The 17,016-nt window shown below is 41.1% G+C and overlaps 1 protein-coding gene across 1 annotated transcript; it reads right to left on the bottom strand.

Moving 5' to 3' along the window:
* Nucleotides 1-286: 286 nt before the first annotated feature.
* LOC124270990 (3-oxoacyl-[acyl-carrier-protein] reductase FabG-like) lies at nucleotides 287-16,844 on the bottom strand (the record flags this gene model as incomplete). Its single annotated transcript, XM_046706056.1, has 9 exons — nucleotides 16,799-16,844; nucleotides 15,029-15,165; nucleotides 8,843-8,935; nucleotides 6,538-6,623; nucleotides 5,731-5,824; nucleotides 3,235-3,304; nucleotides 2,654-2,690; nucleotides 2,146-2,209; nucleotides 287-395 (listed from the first exon to the last, which is right to left on the bottom strand). Coding segments are annotated over exons 1-9 (736 nt in total), but the record flags the coding sequence as incomplete, so codon positions are not given.
* Nucleotides 16,845-17,016: the final 172 nt, after the last annotated feature.

The raw sequence follows: 17,016 nt of genomic DNA, 5'->3' as shown, positions 1-17,016 counted from the left end.
GCTTATTGAGGCTTGGGGCAAACTTGACTACACATTGTGGAATTAGAGTCCATTGATATGACGGAATTGCGGGATTTGGGGCAAAAAGCAAGGCGCATCTGATTTTGAGGAGTGTTGAAGGCATGGGACATGTATTTGGAGAATCATAGGCAAGACGTATGGGACATACATGTTTTAATTGGGTTATTACTAAGAAGTGCGAGGCATATATGATTGATATGTACAGCACAGCGTTGACCTTTCACTGCGAATTATTACTGAAACAATCCAACGGGAACTGTGTTACCCGTCATGAACGATGCGCTGTCGGAGGCCAGGTAGGCGATGAGGTTGGCAATGTCAATAACCTCTGCTACTCGACCCAGGGCGAGTACTGACTTACATTGTTCGAGGAGCTGAAAGATGAAATAAATTCTCAAGTGACTTGCATGACAGCGTTGGTGTTCTCGTTCAGACTACTCATTTCAAATTATAAAATTCATAAAATATATGTCAAAAAACCAAACTAGTCCGTGAACACCCCAGGTATATGACGGCGACCTCCATATATTCCAGCTAGGACCAGACAAACCAGTGATTAATATTATCAGCAACGATGTCTACTTCCGGATCGCTCTTATGCGCAATAAAGTATATCCCCCGTATATCCCGCAGTGGCTGGTTTGAAATGCTATTAAACTCAGCCATCCCTCGTATATCCCGCTGTGACCGGTTGGAAAATCCTATCAAACTCCGATGTGTTTAACCATCCCTCGTATATCCCGCAGTGGCTGGTTGGAAATGCTATTAAACTCAGCAATCCCTCGTATATCCCGCTGTGACTGGTTGGAAAATGCTATCAAACTCCGATGTGTTCAACCATCCCTCGTACATCCAGCAGTGGCGGGTTGGAAAAAGCTATCAGACTCCGAGGTTTTCAGCCATCCCTCGTATATCCCGAAGTGACTGGTTGGAAAAAGCTATCAAACTCCGAGGTTTTCAGCCATCCCTCGTATATCCCGCATTTCGCTGCTTCATCCAAACGTTGGAAGTCGGAAACCTGCCTCACCCCGTCCAGAGCAAACCTCGCTCACACACTCCATAACTCCGGCCAGCTTTAAATTAAACGAATATTATGTGATTCCGGGCCCTTCTATGAGCAAGTATTCATGACTTCCGGTGTGATGCCGCTATCTGGTCAATCCCCCGTCCCAGTTGCAGTTAAATGAATGTTATGTGATTCCGGGCCCTTCTATGAGCAAGTATTCATGACTTCCGGTGTGATGCCGCTATCTGGTCAACCCCCTATCCCAGTTGCAGTTAAATGAATGTCATGTGATTCCGGGCCCTTCTACGAGCAAGTATTCATGACTTCCGGTGTGATGACGCCATCTGGTCAACCCCCTATCCCAGTTGCACATACAACATCGTATTCCCCGCTGTACAGCAGCTGGTGAACCACAAACCTATTGCTAAGCACCACGACTGTCTGAGATCTATGTTAAATTTACGATCGTCTTTGCGCTATTGGTGTACATGTGGAATGGGCCCTTGCACTGTTCAACACGATGTAGAACCGGGCCCTGAACGTAAAACCGAGGTGCACATAAATGAATGTTATTGACATTTCTTAGTGGATTTTCCAACACTTTCTTTATGGTTTTCGTTGGCACGCGATAGAACTGAAATATTATAAAATAAATTGTGATATTTACCGTAACGTTTAAAACAGCTGACCAGGCCATCCCAAAGCTACAACAGCCACCCAATAGTTACCCGTCCACGTGCAGGTTTAATTAAGAGGTGAGGTAAGGTGAAATTGGGTTTAACGTCGTGCTTGAGAATATTTCGCTCATATGACGACGTGCATGCGTGTGTATGTGTATGTGCGGCTGCTTGTACTAGCCCAGACTTAAGCTGGTTTTATAGTGCTAGCCCACTGAGATACCATGCCGCAGTGAAGCATGAATACCCCACTCAGACACATTATACTGACTCCGAGCCGACCAGTCCCTGTTGTACCCATCAATGCCGAGCGCCAGGCAGGGACCAACAAGTACCATATTTTAACGTCTTTTGGTATGACGCGGTCGGGGATCGAACCCGCGACCTTCCGCTCTCCGGGCCGACGCTCTAACCATGGTTTAATTAAGAAGGCAAGTTTACCTTGGCATTGTCCTCTTCACTAAATCCAGCACGTCTGAAGATATCGGTGTCAGTCGCCACTGGGCTGTAAACATAGGATTCGGCATTAGTCTTCTGTCATGGAAGGTTTGATTGGCGAGATTACAGGGGAGGATGTGGGGTTATTTGTGGGGGGCACAGTTCTATTTAATATTCAAAATAATGTCCTAATAGAATATCAATTTAAATATTGCCCAGTGGTCAATCTTTTATTATAATGAGTGGGGAGGTGATGAAAAATGTTACACGTATACATGTGTGTGTGTGTGTGTGCGTTTGTGTGTGCGCGCATTCCTATGTACGTGTACGTGTGTCTGTATGTGTATGTAGGTGTAGGCTTCGGTCACGAAAAATGTTAAACATAATAAGAACCGACAACATATGATCGACGTAACACCAATCTACTAACCCTATAATACATTATGATGATGATGATGATTATAATGATGATGATGATGATGATGATGATGATGATGATATACGAACTTACTTTACGGCATTAACTCTGACATGTTTGGGCGCCATTTCTGTGAACAGGATAAGATAGTGCTCTCTTATTTTTCATTCAGGATGTAATTGAAAAATTGTTGATAAAATCTTCCCAATAAAATAAATAATGTAATAAACAATATATAATGTAATACCTACATAAGATAAATCTTTCCCAATGTTCTAAAACGAGGTGCTAACTTTCTGTCACTTACAATCACGCCAACCGCTGGTGAAGGTCGCTTACACCAAGTTGGAGGCACGCGTAAATTGAGTTTGATAGCGGACAACGCCATTTGGGTCATTTGGGAAATGGGCATCCCACTAACATCATCCCACCATTCTTAGTCTGCTCCACATCTTCAAAGTAATCATCAACAATGAATATTTCAAAAGGTTCGTCATGGACCCCAGTCTAAATCGTTTTACTTTTGGGCCAGTAGGAGATAGCTCCGCGGCCATTTTAAAACGCATGCGTAGGGGGATTCGAGCTGTTGCAGATCCTGAATAAGCGATTAATTTTCATACTGGAAGCTATTTGAGGCTGGCAAATGCACGCAGTATTAATGCAAGTGTACTTACCCAGTGCAACACATCTGGTCATCTGGTTAAGAGCACTCTTTGACATGCTATACGGCAAAATGTCAGGAAACTGAAAAAGGTAAGTACTAAGTGTCATTATCTGCTCATATTACAGTAATGTTAAGTGTCACTATCTGCCAATATTACAGTCATACCATGTATCACTAATTGTCAGTATTACAGTCATATCATGTAACACTATGTGCCAATATTAGAGACATATAAAGTGACACTATCTGCCAATATTACAGACATATAAAGTGACACTACCTGCCAATATTACAGTAACACCATTTGTCAATATCTGCCAATATTACAGTCAGATTAAGTGTCGCTATCTGCCAATATTACAGACATATAAAGTGACACAATCTGCCAATTTTACAGTAATGCCATGTGTCACTATCTGCCAATATTACAGACATATAAAGTGACACTACCTGCCAATTTTACAGTAATGCCATGTGTAACTATTTGCAAATATTACAGTAATATCATGTGTCACTATCTGCCAATATTACGGTAATGCCATGTGTCACTATGTGCCAATATTACAGTAATACCATGTGTCACTATCTGCCAATATTACAGTAATACCAATGCTACTATCTGCTAATATTACAGTCATATTTAATGTGACTATCTGACGATCCAGTGACTGACATCCAGAGAATCAAGCTTCGCAACAAGGATACTATGGCATGCATGGCGAAACTGACCACCCGGTCCAACGCCTCATAGGACCAACATTGGTTGCAGAAGATCAGTTCTAAATGGATCTTTATCGCGTTGAAGACATTATTACAGAACACAGAATAGAATATCGAAGCATACCGCACGCAGTCCTGAATAGCTGGAGACCTAATATTGATGCTATGTAATAGAACGCATAATTAATGTAAATACTGGCAGTATTCAATGTTCATTATCATAGAATAGTAACAGTGGAATAATACGAGTTTGAAAGTAAAACTCACAAGAATATATCTTTAAACAACTGTATCACAATTCAAGTCATAAATAAACACTTTTTACTGTTCGAAGATATAACATATTTGACAATTAGATATATAGTATGACCATAAATTATTGAGAATTTTAGGAACATGTTTGATTGGATTTCTACCATAAACAACCTCGACCAGCTATCAAGTGCTTGGTTTCATTCAAGAGAGGCAACTCCGTTAATCCTTTTTCATTAGTTTGTGAAGGGTTATCCCCCTTTGTTTACTTGCTAGCAGACGACATTTTCAGTGCTCCTCAGTATGGATGATTTAGAGAAGAGGAAGTTGATTTTAGAGTATTATAACAAGGACATCAGATCAGCTAAAGTGATTTCAAGTAGAACAGGCATCCCTTTGTTATAGTGCAAATGGATATGGCATTGAGCACCAGGGAGGCGCAGGTAGGCCCAGAAAATTGACTGTGGGTGACAGGAGGCGGCTTGGTATTCTTGTTTCTAAAAACAAACGAAGGAGTTTAGGAAACTTAAGGCTGGATATGATTGATAGAAGAACTGTGGCTGTCTGTATGGAGACAATTAGTACTGAGATGCATGCAATGGGTTGGCAGAAAAGTCGAGGAACTCCATCACCGATCATGAAACCTGAACAAAAGGAGCGAAGGTTGAACTGGTGCTTACAGCATAGACATTTTAACTGGGACAATGTGATTTTCTCAGATGAAAGTTCTGTGTGGCTGTTTCCTAATACATGTACACTGAAATTCTGGACCAAACAAACTGAAAAACCATTGTATCAGCGCCCAAAGTACAGTCCGAAAGTTAACGTGTGGGGTGGCATATCTGTGTGAGGGCCAACGCCCCTTTGTGTATTTGAAGGGAATATGAACAGTGAGCGGTACACAAATATTCTCGAGGGACATTTACTTTCATCTGCTCACGTGTTCTATGGAAATGTTTGGATTTTCCAACAGGACAACGACCAAAAACATCGTTCAAAGCATTCACAGGCCTGGTTTCAGACCCAAAATATGACATTATTAGATTGGCCAAGCTATAGCCCTGACCTAAATCCAATAGAAATGTTTGGGGACTTATGAAGGAAAGGGTCAATAAGAAAAATCTGACAAATAGTGCTGAAATGAAAGAAGAGGTGGTCCGATATTGGGACAGCAAGGACCACGACTTTCCAACTTCTTTGATCAGTAGTATGCCTCGCCGCATTGAAGCCTGCATTGCTGCCCATGGTGACTTGACAAAATGCTAACTGTTCACCTGTCTTTGAATCTGGAGTTATGTTCTGCTAATATTCACATTTAATACGTGAGTAATGAGTGAAAAGAATAAAAAAAATTACAATCTTAAATTCTCAATAATTTCTGTTTGTACTGTATATTCACAATTCAAATTGTTGCACTGCTTTTTTAAAAGGGGAGATATTTGTCTCAGAGATAAAAAAATCGGAGAGAATCCCTGGACATATACAAATACAATCTTAATATATAACAGAGACATATATAAATGTTTTGACATACTGGACGGAGTCCTGCAATGCTGGAGACGTTGACGATGTTGCCTTTCGTCTTCACCAGATACGGCACACACAGCATTGTTATATTATACACAGACCTGCTCGAAATAGTTTGCAAGCAAAACATAGCACAGCAATTTGTGAATGAAACCAATACCCATGTGAGCTATATTTCAATCTGCCAATCATCTGTCTGTCTTCATAGGCGGATCCAGAGAGGGGGTGGGGGATGGTGGGGAATTGGGGGTGGTGTTGTGCTGAAAGTTTGTTATATGACCATTGAAACTCGGGTAAAAATCAAATGTGCAACACCCCCTCTCAAAGGCTGTATCCGCCCTGCTGGACAAGTTTTGATAAATAAAGGTCTAAATGCTGATAATGTAATTCAAGTTTTCTTTAAAATTTGAGGTCTTTTCTTAAAAATCAAGTTAATTATTCGAAATATTATTGAGAAATATTGTCTTGAAAATATTCAAATTATAAAATTGCAAATTGTCTTGAAAGTTAGTCTATGCTATCTTGAAAGTGTAAATACGTAAAACTTCAAGAAAATTTTCATTTATCAAATCAACGTTCCAGTTTGAGCTAAATGTTCATGATCAAACTATTAACACATTATATGACCAAACTGGTATTCCTAAAATAATGTGGTTGAACTCGTAACAGTGGTTAATTCTAATGAGTTTCATGTATGTATTTTGCAAGATGGGAAAGATAGTGTTGGCCAATGTAAATGTAACATCTTGGTTCTCGACATCACTGAAGAAAGGTCTATCCTATTGCGAGTTAACTGAAAACCGTATTTTCTCACCTGACATTGATGTTGAATATCTTGTCAAAGTCCTCAAGACTTGTTGTTTCAATACTGACAGCGCTAAACACCCCTGCGTTGTTAACCTAAACAGAAATTTAATGTTTCTGCAATTGTGTTATTTGTTTACGCCGCGGTCAGCAATGTTCCAGTTATATGACGGCGATCTGTCAACGATCTGCTACTCACAAATACCTTAAACCTGCCTTCAACTTCTACTCACCAATATGTCCATCCTGCCTGTAGCTTCTGCTCACTAGCATGTCGAACCTGCCTACAGCTTTTACTCGTCTACTGGTATGTCAACCTGCCTACAGCTGCTGCTCGCTGTATGTCCAACCTGCCTACAGCTGCGACTCACCAATATGTCAATCTGCCTACAGCTGCTACTCACCAATATGTCAACTCACCAATATGTCCAACCTGCCTGCAGCTGCTACTCACAAGTATGTCCAACCTGTCTACGGCTGCTGCTCACCAATATGTCAACCTGCCTGCAGCTGCTACACACAAATATGTCAACCTGTCTGCAGCTGCTACAACCAATATGTCAACCTGCCTGCATCTGCGACTCACCAATATGTCAACCTGCCTACAGCTACGACCGCTATGTCCAGCCTGCTGCTGCAGCTGCGACTCCAAGACCAACCCCTGCGGCTGTTGCTCACAATGTCCGGCCAGCCTGCCTGCAGAAGTAGGTCAACTGCTGCGGCTCACCAATATGTCCAACCTGCCTACGGCTACGACTCACCAATATGCTGCAGCTGTTACCTGTCTGCGGCTGCTGCTCGCAATATGTCCAACCTGCCTACGGTTCACGACTCACCAATATGCGGCTGCGGCAATCTGCCTGCAGCTGCTGCTCACAAATATGTCCAACCTGTCTACAGCTGCTACTCACCAATATGTCCAACCTGCCTACATCTGCGACTCACCAATATGTCCAACCTGCCCACAGCTGCGACTTACCAATATGTCAACCTGTCTGCAGCTGCTGCTCACCAATATGTCCCTGCCTACGGTACTGACTGCCTGCAGCTGCTACACCAATATGTCACTCACCAGTAATGTCCAACCTGCCTACCATCTGCGACTCACCAATATGTCCAACCTGCCTACAGCTACGACTCACCAATATGTCCAGCCTGTCTACAGCTACGACTCACCAATATGTCCAACCTGCCTGCAGCTGCTGCTCACCAATATGTCCAACCTGTCTACAGCTGCTTGCTCACACAATATGTCCAACCTGCCTACAGCTGCGACTCACCAATATGTCCAACCTGTCTACAGCTGCTACTCACCAATATGTCCAACCTGTCTACAGCTGCTGCTCACCAATATGTCCAACCTGCCTGCAGCTGCTGCTCACCAATATGTCCAGCCTGCAGCGCGCAATGTCCGGCATGCCTGGCTGCTGCTCACCAATATGTCCAACCTGCCTGCGGCTGCTGCTCACACCAATATGTCCAGCCTGCACGGCTGCGACTCATCAATATGTTCAACCTGTCTGCAGGCTGCTAGCCAATATGTCCAGCCTGCCTGCAACTGCGACTCACCAATATGTATCCACCTGCCTACAGCTACGATTCGCAATATGTCAGCCTGCCCGCAGCTGCTGCTCACCAAAGATGTCCAACCTGCCTGCAGCTGCTGCTCACCAATATGTCCAACCTGTCTGGGTGCTAGTCACCAATATGTTCAACCTGCCTACGGCTGTTGCTCGCCAGTATAGCCTGCCTGCGGCTGCTGCAAAACAAATATGTCAACCTGTCTACATGCTGGTCAAAATATGTCCAGCCTGCCTGCGGCTGCTGCTCACCAATATGTCCAACCTGCCTGCTGCTGCTCACCGAGTATGTCAAGCCTGCCTGCGGCTGCTGCTCGCAATATGTCCAACCTGTCTGCAGCTGCTGGTCACAAATATGTCAACCTGTCTACAGCTGCTACTCACCAATATGTCCAACCTGCCTGCAGCTGCTGCTCACCAATATGTCAACGGCTGCTGCAAACACCAATGCTGCTGGTCTAGTCATCAATATGTCCAAGTTGCCTGCGGCTGCTGCTCACCAATATGTCAACCTGCCTGCGGCTGCTGCTCACCAATATGTCCAACCTGCCTGCAGCTGCTGCTCACCAATATGTCCAACCTGTCTGCAGCTGCTGCACCAGGTGTGTCAACCTGCCTGCAGCTGCTGCAAACAAATATGTCCAACCTGTCTACAGCTGCTGCTCACCAATATGTCCAAGTTGCCTGCGGCTGCTGCTCACCAATATGTTCAACATGCCTACAGCTTCCACTCACCAATATGTCAAGCCTGCCTGCAGCCGCTGTGGTTTCGTCCACGATACGCTGTACATCGTTCTCTTTAGTCAAATCACCAATCAGCGGCACCGGCTGTGTTAGACATATACAGGAAATTAGATCGCTACCAATATTGTAGCTACAGGGTTCTTAACGGTTTACGCAGAGATGGGCCCAAAGCGCCTGTACATGGCCAATACGTTGTACAAGGTAGTTACTACATGTTCCATGGTTTAAGTATTCATCACTTTACATTGGCATTCCAGTTCTACAAATATGAAATACATAGGATTTCCAATGTGTATCTACCCATTCCTTAAACCTGAATCCCTGTTCACCTGAAGTTGTCGGTACCTATTTGATGTGGCAAAACCTCTTACACTTTCACGCCCATAAAATCAATACACTTAAGGTCAGCTTGATATTTCTTCATCTACATTTATCAAAAAAAATGTTTCAAGGCGAAACGACTCGATCTATACCAAGGGAAAAAGTAACTGTGCGTAACATAAAATTGTATAAAATAAATGTTATTTGATATGTTATAAAAATAATCCAAAAGTAACATGTAGCAAAGCACTTTGCATGGCATTTGATGTCACGCGTTGCCCATGGTACGTGCACTTTGTGCACAATGAACTTAATCACTTTTTGCATGTTTTTTGACACCTGAAGTCCACACACCTGATATTGAAAAATGAAGAACGGTTGATTATTCTCTAACCTCTGAATGTTGTGGAAAGCACGTTAATTTCAATGGCAATCTGATAGGTCTGTGATACAGGGATGGGCATTCGTAGCTACTCGCCTCTTTCCGTGACTTACAAGAAGACTCATACCTGTACATGACTGTATATGTATAGTACGCCACTATTGTCAAGAACCGTGGCAAACCAATCAAATCGCACGTAGTAAAACGCATTTCGAAGCATAAAAATGGCGGCACCGTCGAACTTTGCAACAATGCAAAGCACAATTTAAGCATAAACTTTGAGCTAAAGGATCAACAACTTTCAACACTGAAACATTTTTACGAAGGGAATGACTGTATAGCTGTTTTGCCCACGGGATATGGGATATTACTGGCGTAGCCATGTTTGGCAGCCTGGTTCCTAGGGTCTGTTGCGCCTGCGCTAACGCTCCGACACTGACCCAGGTAACCACTTTCGCGAATGGCGGCCTTCACTGCAAGGGAGACGCGCCATTCGTTTTTCATAGCATTTTCATCGATACTATTGCAAAAGTATGCGTCCACCAGAACAACACCCATCGTTGCTGCTTTCAGTGTACGAACGTTATTTAAGCAGTTTCGAGGACACGAAAATCGTCGTTACATGGGCGATATGTAAACAATGACACACCCCATATTTTCATCACCGACATGTGCTTTGATATTTCATGTCAGCTCGCTATTGCCACGAAATCGTACACATAAAAACATGGATCTGAACGACCATATTGATTTGAACATGGTTAGCATCTTTATTTTAGCAGATTTGATGACGTGTAATTCGATGATTTGGCCCCATTTCTCCTGTTTTGTGTGTGTTGGAAATACACTGAACGCCCAATAGTAACTAAAAATGGTTGTTACCACATTATATAATTACTAATAATTATTTCTAATACATTTTAAACACATAAATGATTAATTCAACAATGTTTTTAGAAGAATGTATGTGCTTTCAAAAATGGAATAATATCAGAAGAATGTGGCCTATTTGTTATTTGTATTCATTTGGCATATATCATTTCAATATAACATCCACGCTATCTGTTCTTCCATTTTACCGCATTGACGGATGATCACGGCGTGCAATAGGCATTGATCTTAAAAAAGTTTAACAATAGTCACAATATGGCAACATCTGCGTGATTCTACTGGGGAGTTGATTACACATCGGACCTTTATATATAACATTGAATGTACCCCATTCCCACCCCATACATAGCTACAGTTTTGTATATAGAGGGAAAACGGACACATTATGAAATATTCATAACTCTGTGTTGTTTGCTTGTTTTGAAAGAGCTGACTCATAAAAGGGAAAGTGCGCATTGTCTAAAACACACTGATACACAATACTCCCAAATGGGGATCATGTTCGTTAAAGACATGTTTAGTACAAAACAGTTATTAATATTTCATAATGTGTCCATTTCCTGTTACATAAAAACACTGTAGCTATATCTGGGGTTGGAGAGGGTTGGGGAATGGGGTACATTCAGTTCTGAAACCTGTTGGTATTACACTCACAATAAAACAAACAGTTTAATAAAGACTATCTTTTGATTGCATGAAACGCATGCCAATGAAGCAATGTATTACAATTTCCTTAGCTGTTTAATATAAACATAGACATGAGTTATATACAACAGCAAAGTTGTCTTGTCGTCTGTCGAAGTTTTCAGATGAAAGAATTCCGATAAAAGATGTTGGTTGGTTTGTTGTTTAAGGCTGCACTCGGCTGTATTCCAGCTATATGGCGGCGGTCTGTAAATAATCGAGTCTGGACCAGGCAATCCAGAGATCAACAGCATGATCATCGATCCAATAAAAAATGTTACAGTGTGGGACTTTATATATAATTGTTTAAGACCCATACATAATTCTTATGGCTGAGTAATGCTCACATACAAGGAATACATGCATATGAAACTCATCTTCAACAAAATATCTTCCCCTTAATATACAATATTTACAGTCATTCAGTGTATGGGACAGTTGTGTATCTTCCAAAATCGACTCGAAGTTTAAACCTACTACATCTTAAAAGAGCCATGGATAGTCTTAGGTGTACAGGGATATGGAGTGTAAGATTCTATTCCCAATTTAACAGTGATTTTAAATGCTGTTAATAGAAGGAATCAGATCAACTGTTGATGGAACCACACCCTGATTGTTGTAGGTTGTCAAATGATCTTTGTCTCAAAAGGCGAATAAATATCTTCACATCTTGTGCTAACCGCACATATTCAAATCAGAATATTCTAAATATGAATGAGTCTAAACAGAATATTTTTAATATGAGGTACGGCATTGGCGAGGCAGTTTGCGTTCATCCAAATACAGTAGCCTGCACCAATACCTTATACTGACTGACTGAGTTTAGTTTTACGCCGCTTTTAGCAATATTCCAGCAATATCACGGCTGGGGACACCAGAAATGGGCTTAACACATTGTGCCCATGTGGGGAATCGAACCAGGGTCTTCGGCGTGACGAGCCAACGCTTTAACCACTAGGCTACCCCATCGCCCCCAATACCTTACAGGGCTTGTGGTGTGCACAAGTTGGAGAGGCGTTCTGCCACATTCTCCCCAAACCATATTTTTTTTTGCTGTTTTGAGAAACCGTTTCACATTTTATGCGATACATCTTCAATAATTTTACAGTATGAGGTCCCCCCTTACTTCTGCACCATTACACACTATAGGAACAATCATAGCATTAAATATCATAATTAATCTTGACATGGTTTATTTTCAACTTTCTTTTGACATCTGTACAATGCCATAACAGCCATTTTACTCTGTGCACCAAGAGTAGTTAGTGCTTTAGTCCAAAAAAGTTTAGGTGTTAACACAATACCCAATATCTATATAAAGACACAATTTCAAGATACACACCATAAACTTTTGATTAAGAAAAATATAATCACAATAGTGAACTGGTCAACAAATTACAGAGCAAATTACCCAAAATTAAAAATAAATCAAATTCATTGTTTTGAGCTGTATATGTGTGTGCATTTTTGTATATAGATCATTTGATTAATCCTTGTTTATTATAATCATAAACATTTCTGAATGATATTGGTTATATATGTTAACTGTTTCATGTTGTTTTGTAGAGGCTAAATATCAGAATGACAAACCCTGTCATTAACATCATCCATATGATCTAAACGCTTTACCTTGTAATTTCACAAGGCGATCGAAAAAATATATCCGCTAAACCTACCCTGAAACGATGGAACGATGGGTGTTGTTCTGGTGACGTTACTTTGCCATAGTATCGATGAAAATGCTATGAAAAAATTATAACCACCCGTTCTCAGATTTTCCTATAGTAAATGTATGGCGCGTCTCCCTGCAGTGAAGGCCGCCATTCGGCAGTGGTTGCCTGGGTCAGTGTCGGACGTTAGCGCAGGCGCAACAGACCCAGGGAACCAGGCTGCCATGTTTGGAAACTCGGAGTTATCTTTCCTTGGAAATAGTACTAGACTATTTGCATCTCCACTATTTAGGCTGTTGAGATCGCAAAGGTAAGGCTTTAAAAGTAAAGTTTCATAGCCATGAGCTTTGAAATATTGATCTACCTTAAAGATTGGTGGTGTTTTCTTGTGCATTATTATGTCATACAAAACAGGTTTAGTTGCTTTTGATGGAAACGGAATATCTTGTTTTTCTAGCCATGCTACCATATGACTTTTCCCACTATTGGATGTTGGAGCTTGTGCATCTAGATCCTGCACGCTATGGTACTGTGCGTGGTCCATAACAATTACACATTTCTGGACCCGTGAAGGTCCGGGTTAGAATTGATCTTCAGTAACCCATGCTTGTCGTAAAAGGCGACAAACGGGATCGGGTGGTCAGGCTTGCTGACATCGTTCACACATGCCATCGGTTGCCAATTGCACAGATCGATGCTCATGCTGCTGATCACTGGATTGTCTGGTCCAGATTAGATTATTTACAGACCGACGTCATATAGCTGGAATATTGCTGAGTGAAGCGAAAAACTAAACTCACTCACTTATTAAACATTTCTGAGGTTGTGCTAGTATCAACTGTTGTTCACCCAATTGAAGAAAACGTCACCATTCATTTCCGTGTGGTAATATCTGGGGTCTTTGGATTTCGACTTGAACAGGAGTGAACAATCAGGCAGAAACCCCACACCTTTACAACCCGCCTGTAACACAATGTGTCACTCACCCTTGCCCAATGGCAGTTTCCTGTTACATGGTTCTTTTGTGTACTCATAGTGTGCTTGCAATGTGGCCCGTTCACTCATGTTTCATTGCAAAACACTGATTAGAATCCTTCTCGGCGTTTTGTCTGATAGTGTGTTGCGTAATAATTGCACCATGTCAACTCTTTTACGTCTTGTTCCCCACTTACTTTTTGTAACAAAACCCACATTTATGCAAAAGTTTCTATAACTGATATTTGGATATAATCAACGAATGTTCTGTATCCGTGTGTTTTTGAAAAATAAGGAGAGGAATGTATTTTTTTGCTATAGAGATTTCTGATAGCTTTTCTTACTAACTCTTTCTGAAAACAGTCAAGTTTGTCATCTTTCAAATGTGGAAATTTTGATAGAGAATGAAAGGCTTTTGCAAAATTTACAAATAGGGCATAGTATTTTCCTCCTTGAATTCAAATATCTTTGTATTATACTTTGTAATATAAACATGTTGTCAACATTGGTATATCCATTTCTAAATCCAACTTGCGATTCATTTATCTTATCAGTTCTATCTTCCCAGCTTACAAGTCTCTTCTCAACTATAAAAGGAAATTTTTACTAAATATACTTAGCAATTTTATTCCTCTATAGTTATTTGGGGTATTTACATCCCCATGTTTATGAATTGAAACAATGATACCAATCGTCCAACAATGTGGGAAAGAACCATTTTCCAGTATGATATCAAATACTATTTGTAGGTATGGTGCGATAAGGTCTGACGAATGTTAAATAATTTTGATATCATCAGATCATATCATCGTCACTACCTAAAGCTCTCCAAACAAACTGCAACTGATGAAGATGGAAGTTCGTGCACAGGAACTATAATGCAGATCTCATAATCTTTGGAAACCTATTTGAAGCAGATCTGTTCATGTGGCCAGTTAATTAATCATGGTTTATCAAAATGTGTGTAGGCATGAACTTGTACATTTAGAATTGCGGCGGTGATTTTCTAGTATCATGACCATAAAATGCTTACATACGCAAGCTTACAATCTGCTCAATAAGCATTTGTACTTATAAGGAAATATATATTTTAGTGGACCTCCTTAGGTGTAGCAAATATATTTTTACTTGTCTCCATTTACTCCAGGCGCATATTTACTCACCCTCACTTGCCATTGTAAGTATATATACACAAATGAATAAAAGTATCCATGTGAATGGGGCTTTATACACAGTGAACGACGGATTAATGACCTTCACCTTGTACTTGTCCTGGTTACACTGCTCTGCTGTCTTCTCCAGGTTCTCCTCATTCCTCCCTGTGATGATGACACGGGCTCCCAGCTGAGAAAACAATATGGCTGTGCCGGCACCAATACCGGAACTGGCACCTGAAAATGATGGTTTGTTTTTCCGTTGCACCTGATAAATAATTCGTTTAACCATTGTTCGTGAAGTCATTTTGTTAACCAGATATTGACCCTGATCTTTCTCCTTGTGCAAATTGTGTCATGCACACACAATCGTTGGTGCCTGTATGACATATCTTACAAGTACCCCCCTTGTCTCGGAAAGATACGAAAGAAGAGACTTGTCAGTGTATAAAAGATACACCAGATGTAAAAGAAAAAATACGACATAAAAATGTGTCTTTATAAGCATTTAGCGGATGTGAGAATTATATATAGTGATTAAGAAATGTCAAGGTCACGCACATACAAAAATGTGAATTTCGTGGTAAATTATTGAACCAATATAAATATAATAGAGGAACATGTACATTTACATCATCTGTACAGCTTGTTCAGCTTGTCACAGCTTCAAATGTCACAAACGGCAGGTCGAGGTAACTTCATTAAATAGGGGAGCAGAGAATGCAAAGTATGCACATGCGGATTCGTTACAGAACTTGTTCCGGAAAACAACACTTTTTTAAAGAAAGTTAGAACATTGCTGTTCGGAGATGTTGACAATCAACTGCCAAAACTGCACCCCTTCACAATAGTAGACCCAACCAGTTGTGACACGGTCACGCAATACATTAGTATTCACTTGATCAAGTCAAGCTGAACAAGCTGTATGTCAGTATCAAATACCATTGTATTAGCGTCCAAAGTGAACAACACAACTAGGCCTCACATCCAGACTGCAGGAATTGGGTCATCAACATCTCAAATTCCACAGCGCTAGATATAACAAGGAGCTTGACCCGCCTATTTGAAAGTGGGATCGGAATTCTGTGAATTGAAGTTGAAAAACACTATCTCTTTACAGGATGAGATACAGGATGAGATCATCTAAAGGGGACCTTGGAATACTATGCCTTCTGGTTTCAGAGTTTCGAATTCCAAACGACATGTACTTTCCGTTCAACACTGTACGGCCCTTTGGAGGCCAACGACCCAGAGCTGTCAACCCCTAAAGATGGTTTGGAGTGAGACTGAAAAAAATAAGCCGGGGTCCAGCCGGGGTTCCCCCGCCCCCGAAAATGAAGTTTAGTGATTTTCAGGAGCATTTGGAGCCTTCTGGTGGCATTATTTTGACACTAAAAGATGCATGCTAATAAATGATAATAAGCCGAATCATTCGCATGAACATGCGTATTAATTTTGAATTTATTTTTGGCTACCAGATATGCGTGAGATTATTATTTGGAGGCGTGAGAGCGTGACATTTGTCAATAAAGCGTGAGACTCACGCCAAATGCGTGAGAGTTGACAGGTATGACGACCTCGTTAACATTTTATTCAGCTAAACACACTAATACAAAAAAATAGCATTTCAGATACGATCGACGAATTCAGTAAGAAGGCTGTTTCTTCTACATGTCCAAATAAAGTATAAGCTTACATAACACCCTTATAACAATGTCAAGCGATTTCCTAAGCTCCACTCACAGGTACGTGATGCAGGGAGTGTGTCAAAACAACTCGTCAGGTGACACTGCTTTTTCTTGTGCTAGGTCTTCAATGAAAATTTATACATCTTTAAAACTAAGCAGGGACTCAATGAAAGCTTACATACCTGTCACTAGTGCAACTTTGTCATCGAGCCTCCCAATAGACGCCATCTCTCTGCAACCGTCCGTTACGGTCTACCATAACTATTTGATAAATAGGTAAGTGGGTTTTTCATAAGCGAGTTTTTTTTCTAGTACAAGGGACGTAACTCTCAATCCTTATCAGACTGAGTCGAGTCATTGCAGTTCAAACCTCATCAGTAATGTCAGTGCTGACGTAATC

This window comes from Haliotis rubra, unplaced genomic scaffold (assembly GCF_003918875.1).
Source record: "Haliotis rubra isolate DU_JTF1 unplaced genomic scaffold, ASM391887v1 Scf1564, whole genome shotgun sequence".
In the NCBI taxonomy this organism is placed as follows: domain Eukaryota; kingdom Metazoa; phylum Mollusca; class Gastropoda; order Lepetellida; family Haliotidae; genus Haliotis; species Haliotis rubra.
The sequence above is the reverse complement of the archived record's forward strand: the minus strand, read 5'-3'. Positions and strand labels throughout refer to the sequence as shown.